The sequence below is a fragment of the Natator depressus genome, chromosome 2 (assembly GCF_965152275.1).
Source record: "Natator depressus isolate rNatDep1 chromosome 2, rNatDep2.hap1, whole genome shotgun sequence".
NCBI lineage: Eukaryota > Metazoa > Chordata > Testudines > Cheloniidae > Natator > Natator depressus.
The window spans coordinates 211,432,872-211,450,073 of NC_134235.1; the positions used below are offsets into that span (position 1 = coordinate 211,432,872).

General features: G+C 41.7%; 1 protein-coding gene across 1 annotated transcript in view; it reads right to left on the minus strand.

Moving 5' to 3' along the window:
- SCIN (scinderin) overlaps positions 1-17,202 on the minus strand; it is an 88,470-nt gene that overhangs the window by 17,993 nt on the left and 53,275 nt on the right. The window contains exons 5-8 of the mRNA XM_074945847.1: positions 5,042-5,134; positions 4,160-4,292; positions 1,750-1,838; positions 427-642 (exon numbers count right to left, since the gene is read on the minus strand). Coding sequence (XP_074801948.1) covers positions 427-642; positions 1,750-1,838; positions 4,160-4,292; positions 5,042-5,134 — 531 coding nt within the window. The remainder of the gene's footprint in view (positions 1-426; positions 643-1,749; positions 1,839-4,159; positions 4,293-5,041; positions 5,135-17,202) is intronic.

A 17,202-nucleotide genomic window follows, 5' to 3' on the forward strand; every position in this document is an offset into this window, starting at 1 on the left:
TACATTGTCATTTTGTTTACCTGGAGCATTCGCAGGCATGGAGCCCCTCAGTTCTCTGTGGCCGCAGTTTGCCGTTCCCAGCCAATGGGAGCTGCAGGAAGTGGCACCACTTCCCACAGCTCCCATTGGCTGGGAATGGCAAACTGCAGCCACTGGGAGCTGAGGGGCTCCGTGCCTGCGAACGCTCCAGGTAAGCAAAAAGTCCTGACCCGCCAGCTGCTTACCCTGATGGGCCAGGAGCCAAAGTTTGCCAACCCCTGAAATATAGGGTCGGCTTATGAAAGGGTCATACAGTTTTTACCATTTTTACTTATCCATCTTGTGGGAGTCAGCTTATAAATGAACCAGCTTATGATTGAGTATATATGGTAGGTAGTTGAAATTATATGTATATTATATTTCAATTTTTTAAAATTACAAAATTACCTCCACTTTCCCTGAACCGTCATCAATCATATTGTGTTGGGCAGCCATTTGTGGAGATTCATGTAACTTGGTAGCATCAAATTCAATCGGCTCAATTCTAGCCACTCTCTCAGTGACATAGACTTTTCCAAAGCCTTCGCTTTGATATTTATCCTTCCAGTCTCTGAAGAACTGTTTGAAGATGGGAGTTTCCCCTCCTTCTGGAAGCACTTGAATCTGCAGGTAAAGAAGAAATGGGGGAGGGAAAAGCCGGTATGTTACTACTACTGTCCCTTTAGTGGAGCAAAGTAGAATATTTTGGGTGGCTGATGGTCCACTGGTTGCAAATTGTTCTAATTTTTTGTGGCCACTTTTGAGACCCTCTCAAATGACATGTGGCCACTGTGATCCATGCCTTTCAGACCTCCAGTTTAGGATTACTGGTAATGTTCTCAATCTGCAGGTAGCCAAAGAGTCTATCCAGACATTAAAGCTAGTACTGCATGGAGCAATCCACCTGCTGATCAAGACAGAGCATTAAGAATGTATCACACCAGCTCTTAGCACTAAATATTGGCTGGCTATCCACTTCCAAACCCAATTCAAAGAGCTACTCCTAGTTTACAAAGTCCTATATGGAGTGGGCCTTGTTGCACAAATCAGGAAGATAGCTACAATAATCAACTGGGCACAGTGGCCGACAGAACCTAGGGTCCATCTTGCCAGATCCAGGGACAGAGCTCTCCGGGGAGAGATCTGGCAGCTGTGGAGCAAGCTCCTGGCGGAGATGAGGCTGACCTGAATCTGACTGCTTTTAAGGCATGCTGCATGACCTGTTTCTTCACAGAGGAGTTTTCCTAAAAGGAAGGATGAAGATGCCTGACCCCACTTCAAGTCTGATCCTTCAGGCAAGAAGTTGTGATGGGGGAGAGAGTGAAGAGCAAGGATTCTATTATGAGACATTCCACATATGAGATAAATTTCTTATTGTTGTTGTTGGTAATCTAAAAAATGAGGTCTGGAACTGAAGCCAGGCATTGAATGAGTAAGGTTTGTACAAACTATCTTACTTCAAATGAATAAATAAGAAGCTTTCTACATTAGTTATCCCTTTCACTGACTCTCCAAACTTTTGGATACTTGTGTACACCAAACATTTGGAGATTCACACATCACTGTTTATAGGCAATGTTATGAGAATTATTTTGATCAATTAACCCCCCCCCCCAACCTTAAAAAATGATTGGCTAAACTGATTAATAGCACCACATGCACTTTAAACAATTGACCAATATTTAAAAAAAAAAAATCTCTTGTATTATTTATCTCACAAACGTACTGCACCTGGGTGTTGGCATGGTAGTTCATTTGTTGTATGAATTCTTCGGCAGTCTTCATGGCTGCCTTTCTCTCATGTGGGTTAGCATCTTTGCCTGATTAAAACAAACAGGACAAGATTACGGCAGGGGAAAGGGAACATGTTCTCAGAAGGTGTAAAAGAAAAATTCCTGGGAGAAGTTGCAAATGAATGAGGTATCCTTTAATGTAGTTCATTCTTACATTTTGTTTGCCTCCAGGCTGCACAGTGACAAAACTAAAGTCTGCTAACAGAGGTAGGCAAAGAGATTCGCACCAGGTCAAACTGCCAAAAATCTAAATTCTACTGATTTTGAAAATGAATAAAAATAATCTGTTCACTTTTTAAAAATGTGTCTGTTTGCATTGATAGCCTGGGTCAAAATAATTATCATGATGTGTGCTGTGTTTAGAAAGGCTTGACCTGCAAAAGCTCACTGGCTACCTGCATTGCTGGAAGGGGGAGGTGGGAAATAAGGTTGCTTTCCACAGCTGCCAAGCCCATTGCCTATCAACCCCTCTCTTCCATAACTTGGTTAAATGAAACTCCCTATTAGCCAGACTTTGGCATGTCACATGCCACCACTGTTCCTCACACATTGCTCCTTGTTGGGCTCCAGAGTTTTTTCGACATTCCTGAAACACTGTCTGGAACTGCACTGTGTCCTGGTTCTGTTCCCCACAGCGCCATCAATAATTGCATTTTAAGGCCCAGATCTGAGCTGTTCTGCTGGAGCCTCAGTACATTTGATTTTGAACGAGACAGTTGCTGAAGCAGCCTGTGTAGCATTGCTTTAAAGCTGTCTCCTCTGAATGCAGCTTTTGCAAGAGAGAAGGTGTGAAAGAGAGCATGGGGAAAGGGGTGCTATCGCTTTAAGGGCCAGGTTAGAGCCTACAGAAAGAGAGAGGAGTAGAAGCCAGGCAGGCTGCAGTGCGTGGCATTTACTCCCTGAGGCACCTGGAGACAAGCCTAACCTGATTCAGAGACTTGGGTGTGGACTGTAAGTTTGGCATTCTGATGAAATGATTGTGGTAATGATTCCTGGACCCAGGAACTGTTTGTTGAAAGGGTGCCTGACCTAATGAACTGTTTGCTCTAATGGTCCCTGAGTTGAAGCCTTAGTAAAAGAGACATGGTTAATGTGCATTGACTTCCCCTTGCCCCTGGGCTGTTAAAATGGTAATTGCTGCCCCCAGTACAAGAGTGTGGACTGAGACAATAATAGACTCACTGGATAATAAGGAAAAAGAAAAGGAGTACTTGTGGCACCTTAGAGACTAACCAATTTATTTGAGCATAAGCTTTCGTGAGCTACAGCTCACTGCATCCGATGAAGTGAGCTGTAGCTCATGAAAGCTTATGCTCAAATAAATTGGTTAGTCTCTTTGGTGCCACAAGTCCTCCTTTTCTTTTTGCGAATACAGACTAACACGGTTGTTACTCTGAAACCTGGATAATAAGGGTTATAACCAATTGTGTTGCTAACATAAGTCACAAAAGAGAGAATGCCTGGAGCAGCACCAGTGCACCTAAGGGGACACATGGGTGCTTCCCAACTCTTCTCTATTTAAAAGATGCCTGAACATGTGCAGGTGAGATTTTATTCTGGCAAAATGTTTGCAGTACTTCCTGGATTGCTGCAGATGACTGGCGATGTATTATTTCTAATGCAGTTGCTACAAAGCAATTTTATTAAGAACTGTGCTCAGTCAGAGAACAGAACACCCTTTATACTGGATCTAATGGGAGCTCTGAAATCTGCCCACTGCAAGGAGTTCAGGTATTCTTGATTTTCCAATACTGTTCTATTACAGGGAAATGTGCTGTCAACATAGCTCCAGACACTGTTGCAAGCACCTATGTTGGCACAGAGAAATGTTTAAAACAAAGAAGCAATAAAGTAATGATAAACATATGCTTTTAATGATGCGTGACGTTTAGATTCTATCCAGTGCTGGCTTTACAACCTCCCATCCGTATCTAACAATATTGTGAATGTGAGAGCAAGGTACAGTTTACATTAATTATTAAGCAATCAGCCTCTGGGTTTTGTCCCTGATCATGATGATTTGCCATTCCACAAACAAGGCTCTATGTGATTTTTTATGCTTTCTTCATAACTGCTGTTCAGATCTTAGGCACCAAGCTGATAAATACCCAAGATACATAGACTGGACCCAATCCTTGCAAACCCATACTCATGTGAGCAGTCCTTATCCACAGAAAAAACTGAGAAAGGACTGCTCAGGCGAGATAGGGTTTGTAGGATGCCGTGCTCAGGCAGTATGTAGCCCTTCTATGTACCCACATGTACTGTGTGCGCTCCCCAGGTTCTGGCAGCACTGGTTCCTGAGTGAACTCTCTAGTCACCGAGAAGCAGTGTGGGTCATCTCTTACCTTTCCACACAAAGATCTTTCTTGCAGCACCATGGTCCAAAATGAAACACTCTTCAGACAACAGCATAGCCCTCGAGAAGGGGTTTTCCTCTGCAACCACCGACACCTTCATGGACCCACTTGCATCTGACACCTGAGGAAGCAGTAATTTCAGATTTAGATCAACCCAAGCTTTCACACTCAGATCACTTTCCCCTCCCAAAACTACATTAGCTTTGCTTTACTAATCCTGTATAAATGACTTCATATAATCCGTGCGTTACTGGAAAGCTGTGACAGCTAATGAGAACTTTTTTAAAAATTGTTTCATTTCACGTTATGTCCAACAGAGGGAGCTAAGTTATTAGCATTGTGATTTTTATCAGCTTTCTTTCTCACAATCTTATTAATAAATCACTTTCTACTCCACCCCTGCTTAAATACATGTTCTATGAATACCTTATATAATTAAAAATATGCAGATCCTTCAAAATTGATAATTGCAGCTGAAACACCTACACTCATGAATTATTCTTATGCATTTAAAGCCTGCTCTATCTACTGATTCACACCCACAATGTGCACGCACAACTAACGGCAGGTACAATCACTTGCAGGTACAAAAAGGGAGGCTGGCTTAAAGCCCCTCCTTGGATCAGGGTCACAGTTTTGAACAGCATGGTTAAAAACATTTCCTAGACCAAATCCTTGGCTAGTATAAATTTATAGCTCTATTGAATTTAACTGAGCTTTACTGATTTACACCAGCAACTGCAAACTGATGGAAATAACAGGCGTCTACAGCCCCAAAACAGAGTTTAGCATACAAGGGATATTGCATGTCTGAACGTCACTGTTTCAATATATCTAGCCACAATAGATATAGAAAGATTTGGCGCTTACCATGTATAGTTTAGCAGTTCTCCTGTTTGTGATATCAGCTGCCTCATCATCATTATCATCACCCTCACGAAGCAGTGGCTTAGTCCCTAAAACCTGTATACCAGAAGAAAAACAACTTCACTGCAAAGGCAACATGGGTTTCTTAGTAAATGTACTTACATATTTTTAATATCTGGTAACTCAGCAATTAGACTGGATCATCTCTGTATATTATTATGAAGAAATATAAATCCCATCTGTTGGCTGGCTTGATTGCAAACATACAGGTGTGTTCAAGCAACTGTGCCAGATTTGCCGCAGTAGGGTACATTTGTATGTGCTGTCTTTCCCACACGCCAGCTCCTTGGTTTTGGGTACGTTGGGAAGGGGATTCACTGAGAAACCCAGGCCACAAGATAATTAAGAACCAACTTCATTTTTCACTTTCTTGGTGCTTTCTGTTTGTTCCCTACATTCCAGTTTTGGTCATTCACGCGTTGGCATTGCTAAACACTGAGAAGACCTTGGTGTTTGATTACTAAACAAAAGACATCCACTTCTGGGGGGTCATGTCAGTAGAGCTAGTTGAGATTTTCCCCCAAAAAATGTTTTTGTTTTTTTTTTAATCAGAAAATGTAGATTTGTTGAAACAAAAATGTTTGTGAGAAAGGGTCGGTTTCAATGCATCTCAAAAAATTTTTGAAAAAAAAATTCAGAACTGTTAAAACATCCTGTTTCAACATTTTCAAAAAAACCTTCATTTTTCAAGTTAAAATGACTTTTCATTTCAAAATTTTAGTTAATCTGTACTTTATAAAGGGTTAAAAATGTAAAAGGTCAAAACTGAAACAAAATAATTTGAAATTATCTAAACAAAATGTTCCAATTGATCCAATCCATTCCCCCACCCCAGATTATTCGTTTGTGAAAACTTTCAAGATTTCAATTTTCTGTTCCATTTCAGGATGGGGAAAATTTTTCAAAATCTCAAATAGTCTTACAGGATGAGAAACCCATTTCCCACCCAGGTCTGTTACCTAGTTAACCACCAGCACTTTAAGTGGCCAGTTTTGTACCAGGGCTAGTTTTATACTAATTTATCATTAAAACAAATTCACAATGCTACGTTAAGAGTATACATTAAGACTGAAATGTCCAGGTATTCATTGAGAGAGACAAGGCAGGTGAGGTAATTACTTTTATTTGACCAACTTCCGTCAGGGGAAGGTACGAGCTTTCAAGCTTCACAGAACTCTTCTTTGGGTCTGGGATTGTTGTAGCCATGCTGGTCCTAGGATATGAGAGAGACAAGGTGGGTGAGGTAATATCTTTTACTGGACCAACTTCTGTTGGTGGAAGGTACAAACTTTGGAAGGTCCCCAGACCTGATGAAGAGCTCTGTGAAGCTTGAAAGTTTATACCTTCCACCAACAGAAGTTGGTCCAATAAAAGATATTATCTCACCTACCTTGTCTCTCCCATATCCTGGGACCAACGTGGCTACAACACTACAGGTATTAACTGGCTTTTTGACTGATTGTCAGACCTTCTTCCTAACAACCCTCATTTTAATAAGATGTTTCCTTTTTGATTCACATATGGCCAAATCCAGCAAGCCTTACTCAGGCAAATAATTTCAGTGGGATTACTCCCATGAATCAGGGCACCAGGATATGGCTTAATATCTGATAATGAACTGTTAAAATCAAATATGTCAGTAAAAACTTTTCTGTTGACAGTAGATTTGCATAGAGCCATTCTAAAACACTGTAAATATTTGATTACAGGGATGCGGCACAAAGCACACAGTTGTAAAGAGTTCAGAGGAAAAATACCATAAATATTCAATAAAAATCATCAGCCATCTGTATGATTTTCAGTCTTGGCAATATCATGTAAGCTGGATGTGATTGTCCTAGGTTAACCTCAAGTAGTTCACTTCTAACTGGAAATAAAACAAAAACACAATGCTCTTAGCCTTTAAGAGAGATGTTCCCATTAGCTTTTCAACAGATAATAGTGTTCACTGTATGAATTTACAGTGGCTGCAAATTTAATGATATTTAAGGTAATTAGGAGTAAATTTTCACATCATTGTACAGGCCATGTAGCTGAATGACACATTATAATCAATGGGATTATATGGCAATAACTGGAAGAATTGCTTTGAAAATACTCCCCATCATGAACTTTTACATTAAGTTATAGCTATCCAAGGTACGAAGCCTCAACAGGCTATGGCCATTGGCTTTTTTACAGAAAAGTCAGACAACAACCTGGCAGTAGGCATATTTCTTTATGTGAGCAGATATGGGATATATTTGAGGCTATGTAATATTGAAATGTCTGTGAAGATCTAGAGGATGAAGTGCTCATATTAATAAAATCTTCTTCCACCCACTTTAATACTTTCCTCCTGATTCACTGGGAGTTTGCAACAAACACAACAGATGGTCCCATTATCATACAAACTCAACTGTACAATGTGATTGCTTGTGGTATGATTAATGCAGAGTTTCATCTTGCCACATAGATGGGAACTATTTGTAGTGCCAAAATAATGCTGCAACCCTTATTATTGTCGGTGACTCCAGGGCTAAAAGATGGTACGACGCAGCTGCCCTTAGTTTATAGTGAGCCGCCTTCTTCTACACAGACTTTGGAACGTATGTCAGCACCATTGCAAACACCCTATTCCAACAGGGGCTGTGCAGGAAAAGTGCAAAACAGGGGCTAATGGTGTGTAAGCAGAGTCTGAATGAGCTCTCCCCGGACATCAAGTAATGAGCTAGGGGAACAGACTCCAGGAACAGACTGCATAAACATGCCAACTCTGCCTCGCTGTGCAGCATGATGGAGCTACTTCGCCAAAATGATCCCTTTGGACTGGTTGGTACAAGCTTTTGAGCAAGCTTAACAAGGAAGGTTTAATTTAGGATGACCCCTTCAATCAGGGCAGGATAAGTACAATTCTGCTGCCCATTACTCAGACAACAGGGATAACACCATTTCATTACCCCATACTCAATACAAACAGATTTAATTTTTTTTTAATTAAAGCTAATGTTAAAATTAGCTAATACACAGGTTAAGGAAAGAGTGTCTATACATCTGGGTATAATGCTTAAGTTATCCAAAAGTACTAAGTTTGGTCTGAAAGTCATAAAATACACATAGTACATAATCTGCAATATCCCAAATTAATGTTAATAAATTTAAGATACAGTTAAAATATTAGCATCCAAATATTTGGGTATATCACTCATAAAAAGTTATACCAAGAGTAGCTTATGGGAAGCAAGTATAGCAATGAGTGTAGATTGTCCCTCAGTAACTGAGAATTTAGGATAGGTTGTCCCTCAGTAATCATAGAATCATAGAATATCAGAGTTGGAAGGGACCTTAGGAGGTCATCTAGTCCAACCCCTTGCTCAAAGCAGGACCGATCCCCAACTAAATCATCCCAGCCAGGGCTCTGTCAAGCCTGACCTTAAAAACTTCTAAGGAAGGAGATTCCACCACCTCCCTAGGTAACGCATTCCAGTGTTTCACCACCCTCCTAGTGAAAAAGTTTTTCCTAATAGCCAACCTAAACCTCCCCCACTGCAACTTGAGACCATTTCTCCTCGTTCTGTCATCTGCTACCACTGAGAGCAGTCTAGAGCCATCCTCTTTGGAACCCCCTTTCAGGTAGTTGAAAGCAGCTATCAAATCCCCCCTCATTCTTCTCTTCCGCAGACTAAATAATCCCAGTTCCCTCAGCCTCTCCTCATAAGTCATGTGTTCCAGTCCTCTAATCATTTTTGTTGCCCTCCGCTGGACGTAATAGAAATGGGATGAAATTTAATAGTGCAAAGTGCAAGGTCATGCACTGAGGGACAAACAAGAATTTTTGCTATGAACTGGGGAGTTATCACTTGGAAGCGACAGAGGAGGAGAAAAACCTGGGTGTACTGGCTGATCACAGGATGAGTACGAGCCGCCAGTGTGATGCAGCAGTGAATAAAGCTAATGCAGTCCTAAAATGCATCAGGCGAGGTATTTCCAGTAGAGATAAGGAAGTGTTATCACCATTACACAAGGCACTGGTGAGACCTCACCTGAAATAGTGTGTGCAGTTCTGGTCTTCCATGTTTAAGAGGGATGAATTCAAACTGAACAGGTGCAGAGAAGGGCTACTAGGACGATCCGAGGAATGGATCCTACCTTATGAGAGGAGATTTAAGGAGCTTGACTTGTTTAACCTAACCAAATGAAGGCTGAGGGGAGATATGGTTGCTCTCTATAGATACATCCAAGGGCTAAACACCAGAGAGGCAGAGGAGTTATTTAACTTAAGGGTCTGTGTTGGCGCAAGAACAAATTGATATAAACTGGCCATCAACAAGTTTAGGCTTGAAATTAGATGAAAATTTGTAATCATCAGAGGAGTGAAGTTCTGGAACAGTCTTCCAAGGGAAGCATGGGGCATGGCTGCTAAAATGAACTCAAGGAATGCAAACTTGTCACAAGCTAGAATTGCAAAGGGGGATACTTGGGTGTGTGCCAGGATTTAAATAGGAAGGTAACATCTGGACGTAAGATGACCAGGGGAACAGTGGAGGGCACACTGGGAAACACATAGGCTGGTCCAGGTGTGAAGTAGTGCAGTGTGGGATAGCAGAGGGAGGACTGCCTGAAGTAATATAGTCAATCCTAAATAGGGATGCATCCTTGTCATAAATATAAAGGGAAGGCTAACCACCTTTAAATCCCTCCTGGCCAGAGGAAAAAACCCTTTCACCTGTAAAGGGTTAAGATGCTAAAGATAACCTCGCTGGCACCTGACCAAAATGACCAATGAGGAGACAAGATACTTTCAAAGCTGGAGGGGTGGGGGGGGGAAACAAAGGGTTCTCTCTGTCTGTGTGTTGCTTTTGCCGGGACCAGAGCAGGAATGCAGGCCAGAACTCCTGTAAAGGGCTAATAAGCAATCTAGTTAGATATGCGTTAGATTCTGTTTTGTTTAAATGGCTGATAAAATAAGTTGTGCTGAATGGAATGTATATTCCTGTTTTTGTGTCTTTTTGTAACTTAAGGTTTTGCCTAGAGGGATTCTCTATGTTTTGAATCTGATTACCTGTAAGGTATTTACCATCCTGATTTTACAGAGGTGATTCTTTTACTTTTTCTTCAATTAAAATTCTTCTTTTAAGAACCTGATTGCTTTTTAATTGTTCTTAAGATCCAAGGGTTTGGGTCTGTGTTCACCTATGCAAATTGGTGAGGATTTTTATCAAGCCTTCCCCAGGAAAGGGGATGTAGGGTTTGGGAGGATTTTTGGGGCGGAAAGACATTTCCAAGCAGGCTCTTTCCCTGTTATATATTTGTTAGACTCTTGGTGGTGGCAGCAATAAAGTCCAGGGGCAAAAGGTAAAATAGTTTGTACCTTGGGGAAATTTTAACCTAAGCTGGTAAAAATAAGCTTAGGGGGGTTTTCATGCAGGTCCCCACATCTGTACCCTAGAGTTCAGAGTGGGGAAGGAACCTTGACAATCCTCATGAACCTTCTAGTGGTATAATTTATTCCAAAATATATGTCACTTCCCACATGGATTAAAGTGGGACAAGACATCAGATAAATCAAAAGAACTTGTGTGTGTGGACACCAAGCAGTGTATGCTGAAAAAACTAGTTATACCAAAAAAACCCTCTCCCATGTAGGTAAGCCCTCATTTCATTATGGGAAGGGGAACGTTGCTAAACTGGAGAGTGTTCAGAAAAGAGCCAGAAGAATGATTAAAAGATTGGATTAAAGGATTGGAAAACATGCCTAACCCTCAGTTAGAGTCTGACTTTGGCCAGGAGAGTTCAGATCCCTTCCAAACTTTACCTAATGTTTCCATTAGCTGTGCAAACGTGCAATCCCTTTTTGAATCCTGTTCAAGGAGCTCAATCTATTTAGTTTAACAAAGATTAAGAAGTGATTTGATCAGAGTCCATGGGTGGTGGGTGAACACCTCCTTCTGGGAGGCTAGTCTGCCGGCCCCACCCCTTCCACCTGAGGCTCTGCCCCCCCGGATGGAGGAGACCTGAGCACTCCCCCCCCCCACCAGCTGGAGGAGCCTGACTCATACATCCTGCAGCCCACCTGCCCACCATCAGTTATTTCCTAGGTGAACGATGCACTTTGCCTCTGTCTCTACAGTTAACGTCCAAAAATTCATTACTTGCAAACAGGATTCACCCCCAAACCTACTTGTTTTTTCCCTTGTCAGTTTTTACAATCTTGATTAGCATTTGGCTCAGACTGTAGATAGGCTTCCATTGTGAATGTACATCACCCAATACACACATGCCCAATCAAAGAGAGATAAGCATCTCTTCCTTCTTGCCTGAGAGGTGTGTGTAGATCACCTTCTGGTGACCTGCCTTAACCCACAGACCTGAAGAATATAATTTTCAATACATGTGCATGTGTATGTACATATTATCTGTACATACATCTTGCAATTATTATAATGACCATTGAGACACTGGCTTCCATTCGAGAACTTACATGACACTCGTTGGTGAACTAGATCACCAAATCAGATCCAGGGAATCCCTGTAACCCTTATGTATCTCTGTGCCCTCTGCCAGTTGGCATCAACAGGTCCCTGGGTCAGAGGGAGAAAGACGCACTATCCTTCTATCACCTTCAGCCCTTTAAATGTGGTTCCTGTCTGTGGTTGTGCATTTTCTATGCATTATTAGCACTGGGGTACTTACATCAGTCAGGCAGGATAGGCTTAGTTCATGTCTGAGCAAGGGCATGGTAGGCTCCAGCCACCTTCCTTCACAACCTCTTTCTTAGACTGCATCTGTTATGGTGTTATGGGCAGCATTGCTGTAGCCATGTCGGTCCCAGGATATTAGAGACAAGGTGGGGGTGCAGTTTTGCTTCTCATCCACACTTGTGCTCTAGTATACCATTGCAGCTGCACAGCCCAGTGAGTGCCCAGCTCACTGATACTCAGACCTTAGTGGTTCAGGAGCCAAATTAGCAATCAACATTACCAAAAAAAGCCACAGCAGTGTGAATTCTTTGTTTCATTTACTGTAGTACAATATATTGATATTTAAACAGTACAACAGGGGAAATATTTAGTTTACATATATTATTCTCACAGCAAAATGACTGACCAGTATTATTATTTTATCAACTACAATTGGTTAATAACATAGTAAAAGCATCCTGATTGGTTAATAATTTAAATTGGTTAATAATTAAATCACACAAAGATGTGATATGTTTTAATATCATGTGCTGCAAAGAGTCACAGGAGACACATTAAAGAACCACTTGCAGCTCACGAGCCTCAGTCTGAGTATCACTGGCCTAGCTCAAATTCAGTGGCTCAAACAACAGTGGCTTCTGGGAGATTTTGAATGGCCTTCAAAGGAGCTTTTTCTTTTTTTAGGTTTCAGAGTAACAGCCGTGTTAGTCTGTATTCGCAAAAAGAAAAGGAGTACTTGTGGCACCTTAGAGACTAACCAATTTATTTGAGCATAAGCTTTCGTGAGCTACAGTTCACTTCATCGGATGCAATACTATGATACAGTATTGCATCCGATGAAGTGAGCTGTAGCTCACGAAAGCTTATGCTCAAATAAATTGGTTAGTCTCTAAGGTGCCACAAGTACTCCTTTTCTTTTTTCAAAAACCTTTGGAGGTCACCTAGCTCTTGCACCCTTTTTAGCTTCTATATGTAGCATGAAAGAAGCCAGAAAGGGATTTTTTAAAGGTTTTTTGGGAGTAGGGCCTGCTTTTTATATTGGAAATTCATGTTGCGTCTAGTCTGAAAGACATGCATTTGTTTCCTGTGAAGCTCTGTATGATTTATGGTGGTAGGGGCTTATGCTTCTAACAATATGACCAAACCAAATCTTCAAAGAGAGTTGCATATTTCAGAACGGTTTGTTAAATACTTCAAAGCAAGCCCCAGTGGCCTGATCATGTGCTGCTTCTTCTTAGCATATGCACAACATGCCTCAGGTGGCACATGACCAGGATTCATCACCGAATTTGGTCTGCAGGTTAGATCATTAGCTTCCCCAGCCTGGACCAGATACTGATGGGGACTGCGACGTGAATGCTGATGCATGCGCTGATTGAAATCAACAGGAGTTTTCCCACTGATGTCAATGGGACCAGTACTAGGCCACAAACAGTGAAATGTTATACAATATAGGGGAAATTCCCAGTTCTAGTAAGCATTTACAAACTGTATTTTAAAATATCCAGTGAGTGGGATTTTTCCAGTGCTTAGCATTGGCCTAACTACTTCCATTCAAGTCAAGGGGAGTTTTGCTGTTGATTTCAGTGGGAGCTGAGTTAGGCCAACACTGAGCGCTTTCAAAAATCCCATCTTGTTGCTCCATTATAATGCAGTGAAACTCTCTTATGACTAAGAAGGTTTGCTCATGTAAATTCATTATATCCTAGCTGGCCACCCTAACTGGATCTGGTACATCATAAGGTATTGAAACAATCTCGGAATTTCATCCTGCTTCACTATACAGAAAGGGTCTGAATCTCATTTTATGTTAAAGTGAGTGGGAATGTAATTAACTCTCCCTTTCGGGCCCCTTAACACTGCCAGGCTGGTGTAAATGGGTCTTAGCATACATGAGAAACAGCTCCAGAACTTCTTTATATCTGGAGTCACTATAAAGTGGCTTCAACTCTACTCTTCAGTTCATGTTATCCAATTATTGCTGATAATTCATAAAGATATGGGAGAACACTCCCCCTAGTCTGTCTGACTGGCAAATGTTTAACTCTCTGGGATGTCTCTAGGAGGAAGGTTTCAGAGTAACAGCCGTGTTAGTCTGTATTCGCAAAAATAAAAGGAGTACCTGTGGCATCTTAGAGACTAACAAATTTATTTGAGCATAAGCTATGAAACGCTTATGCTCAAATAAATTTGTTAGTCTCTAAGGTGCCACAGGTACTCCTTTTCTTTTTTCCAGGAGGAAGGATGGCCAGTCATAAAAGACACCTGTTGGGAAAATCCCACAATGTATGCAAACACTCCAGAGCTCACTATTACAGCCACAGAAGCTGGATAAAGAAAATGGGGCTGTTTACCTGCTCAGTATAATAAAGTAATTCAGTTATGCAAAGGAAGAAAGCAGCCCAGCTTTCATTACGGAGCCATCTTGGATTTAATGGTTTACCCTGAATGCTTACTCGTAATGTCAATATTAGCCGTACACCACACTATTTTAACCACTTTATTGCTGGTCCTCCCTCCACTCTTATTAATTTTGAATCACATTCCACTGACCAGTCCACACAAGAGATCCACTTCCTGGACACTACGGTGCTAATAAGCGATGGTCACATAAACACCACCCTATACCGGAAACCTACTGACCGCTATTCCTACCTACATGCCTCCAGCTTTCATCCAGACCACACCACACGATCCATTGTCTACAGCCAAGCTCTACGATACAACCGCATTTGCTCCAACCCCTCAGACAGACACAAAGACCTACAAGATCTCTATCAAGCATTCTTACAACTACAATACCCACTTGCTGAAGTGAAGAAACAGACTGACAGAGCCAGAAGAGTACCCAGAACTACAGGACAGGCCCAACAAAGAAAATAACAGAACGACACTAGCCATCACCTTCAGCCCCCAACTAAAACCTCTCCAACGCATCATCAAGGATCTACAACCTGTCCTGAAGGACGACCCATCACTCTCACAGATCTTGGGAGACAGGCCAGTCCTTGCTTACAGACAGCCCCCCAACCTGAAGCAAATACTCACCAGCAACCAAACAACAGAACCACTAACCCAGGAACCTATCCTTGCAAAAAAGCCTGTTGCCAACTGTGCCCACATATCTATTCAGGGGACACCATCACAGGGCCTAATCACATCAGCCACACTATCAGAGGCTCGTTCACCTGCACATCCACCAATGTGATATATGCCATCATGTGCCAGCAATGCCCCTCTGCCATGTACATTGGTCAAACTGGACAGTCTCTACGTAAAAGAATAAATGGACACAAATCAGATGTCAAGAATTATAACATTCACAAACCAGTCGGAGAACACTTCAATCTCAGGGAGCTGGGGTTCCAATTCCCAACTAACCACCCAGAGAGGACCTGCTCCTCACCCACCCACTCACTCACTGGATGACCTGCTGGGGATTCCATAGACTGCGAGCTCTTTGTGGCAGGGACCCTCGTTTCCCTCTCTGTACAGCACCCAGCACAGTGGGGTCCTGGTCCATGACTGGAGCCCACAATAAAAATAACAATCATACTGCCAGCAAAGCTTCTGGATACTCGACTGCCACCACTGTTGCTGTGAGGAAAAGTTCCCAGGAGGAACCTCCCTGGGAAAGGGGAAGCACGATAAATTGAGAGAGGGTGGGGATGGCCGAATCAATAGGTTGGGTGAAGGAGCTGGTGGGATTGAGGGATTTGGCAGGGGAAAACTAGAGCATTCTACCTCAACTGAGGTGGACACTGTTTGAGGGACCCCTAGTTAAAATGTTTGCAGCACAGCACTGGTAAGACATAGACAGAGTTTTTAAGGCCAGAAGGGACCACCTGATCAGCTAGTCTGACATCCTGTGCATCGCAGGCCACCAGCACCTGCCAGTACCCCCACACTAACCCCTACAAGCAACGATCAGAATTAGATCAAAGCGTTACAGGATTACACACCTCAGGAGACTAAACTATTGAGTGCCACAGGTGGAAAACAGGAGGGACTGAGGTGCCCAAGGCCCCAGCAGTAGCAGGGACTTCATTAAGTGAGATATACTCAGATGATCCCAGCACTGCAGAGGAAGGCAACCCCCTCCACCAAGGACTGCCAATCTGACCTGAGGGAAAAGTCCTTCCTCACCCCACATATGGTTCTCTTCTGAGGCACAATCCCTGAGGCACAAGAAGTTCTGCCAGGGTGTGTAGCTCTGCATGGCCCACAATGCAAGCCTATGGCTACAACCCAGTGTCTGATCCATACTGGACAGTATTGCTGAACGATCACTGTTGGATTGAAGGCAATGCACTCTAAATAAGCACCCTATCAATTATTTTTAATGTAAGCATATTCCCATTATGAATGTTACTTTGGCCTGAGGTCTCTGTTAGTATGCACCCTAAGGTCCCTGTTTTTCGGGGAGTTGATTGGGGCAGCCAAGGATATAATGCAACAACCTTTTCTACTTCTGTATTTATCAATTATTCAGACACCCAAAGCTGTGTTCAGATAGCATTAGAGATCTGCCTTTAAACACATAGAAAACAGGGAAATTCTGTGGTTGAAACTCTGGGTCAAGTTCTCAGCATGTGTAAACAGACAACTTTCCACTGAAACCAAAGGAACTGTACCTATTTGCATGAAACAAGAAATTGGCCTCCTGATATCTCTCATCGCATTGGTGCTTAAGAAAAACTCGATACTTCGGTGTTACATTACATTCCTACATTTGTCTGGAAATCTGAGGTAATTGATTTTTCACATTCAGAATTTCCTGATTCTTGTAAGCTGAACTTCAGTCTACAATATTGTTTGAATGTATTTTTAATGGTTTAATTGTCCTTGGATTTTTGTTGTTAAAAGTTACGATTAAAAATAAGGCACACTCACTAATTCAACATAACCTTCCTCCGGATTATTTTATTTTCCAAGATAAGGTCAAGTTCCATTACATTTGGATCTTTTAGATCACTGAAACAAATATCTGCATGCAAGATGTTTACAAAATTGTACTGATGACTAATAAATACAGCATCTATGAGACATCATGCTGGGACTCCCTTCCTATGATGCTCTACATGTTACCACCCAACAGAAATGAAAGATGGCCCTGTTTGGTTTTTTTTCCCTTAAGCAGCACAAATGCTGGAAACAACTTTTGTGTTCACTACTATTTACCTTGGCAGAATTTTATATATATAAAAATGTAGATGGATAATACTAATATTTATCTTAAAGCATTTTTCAATTTTTATTGATTTAAATTTTCACAGTTGTGAAAAACTGTGGGTTTTAAGCATTTTTTCCTGTTTTTAGCTATTCAAATTTTCATAATTGTGGGAAATTATGGGTGGTGGGAAGCCAGACAATTATTTAATGACAGCAGATATTGAGATTCAAAACGTTAAGTCTTTATAATAT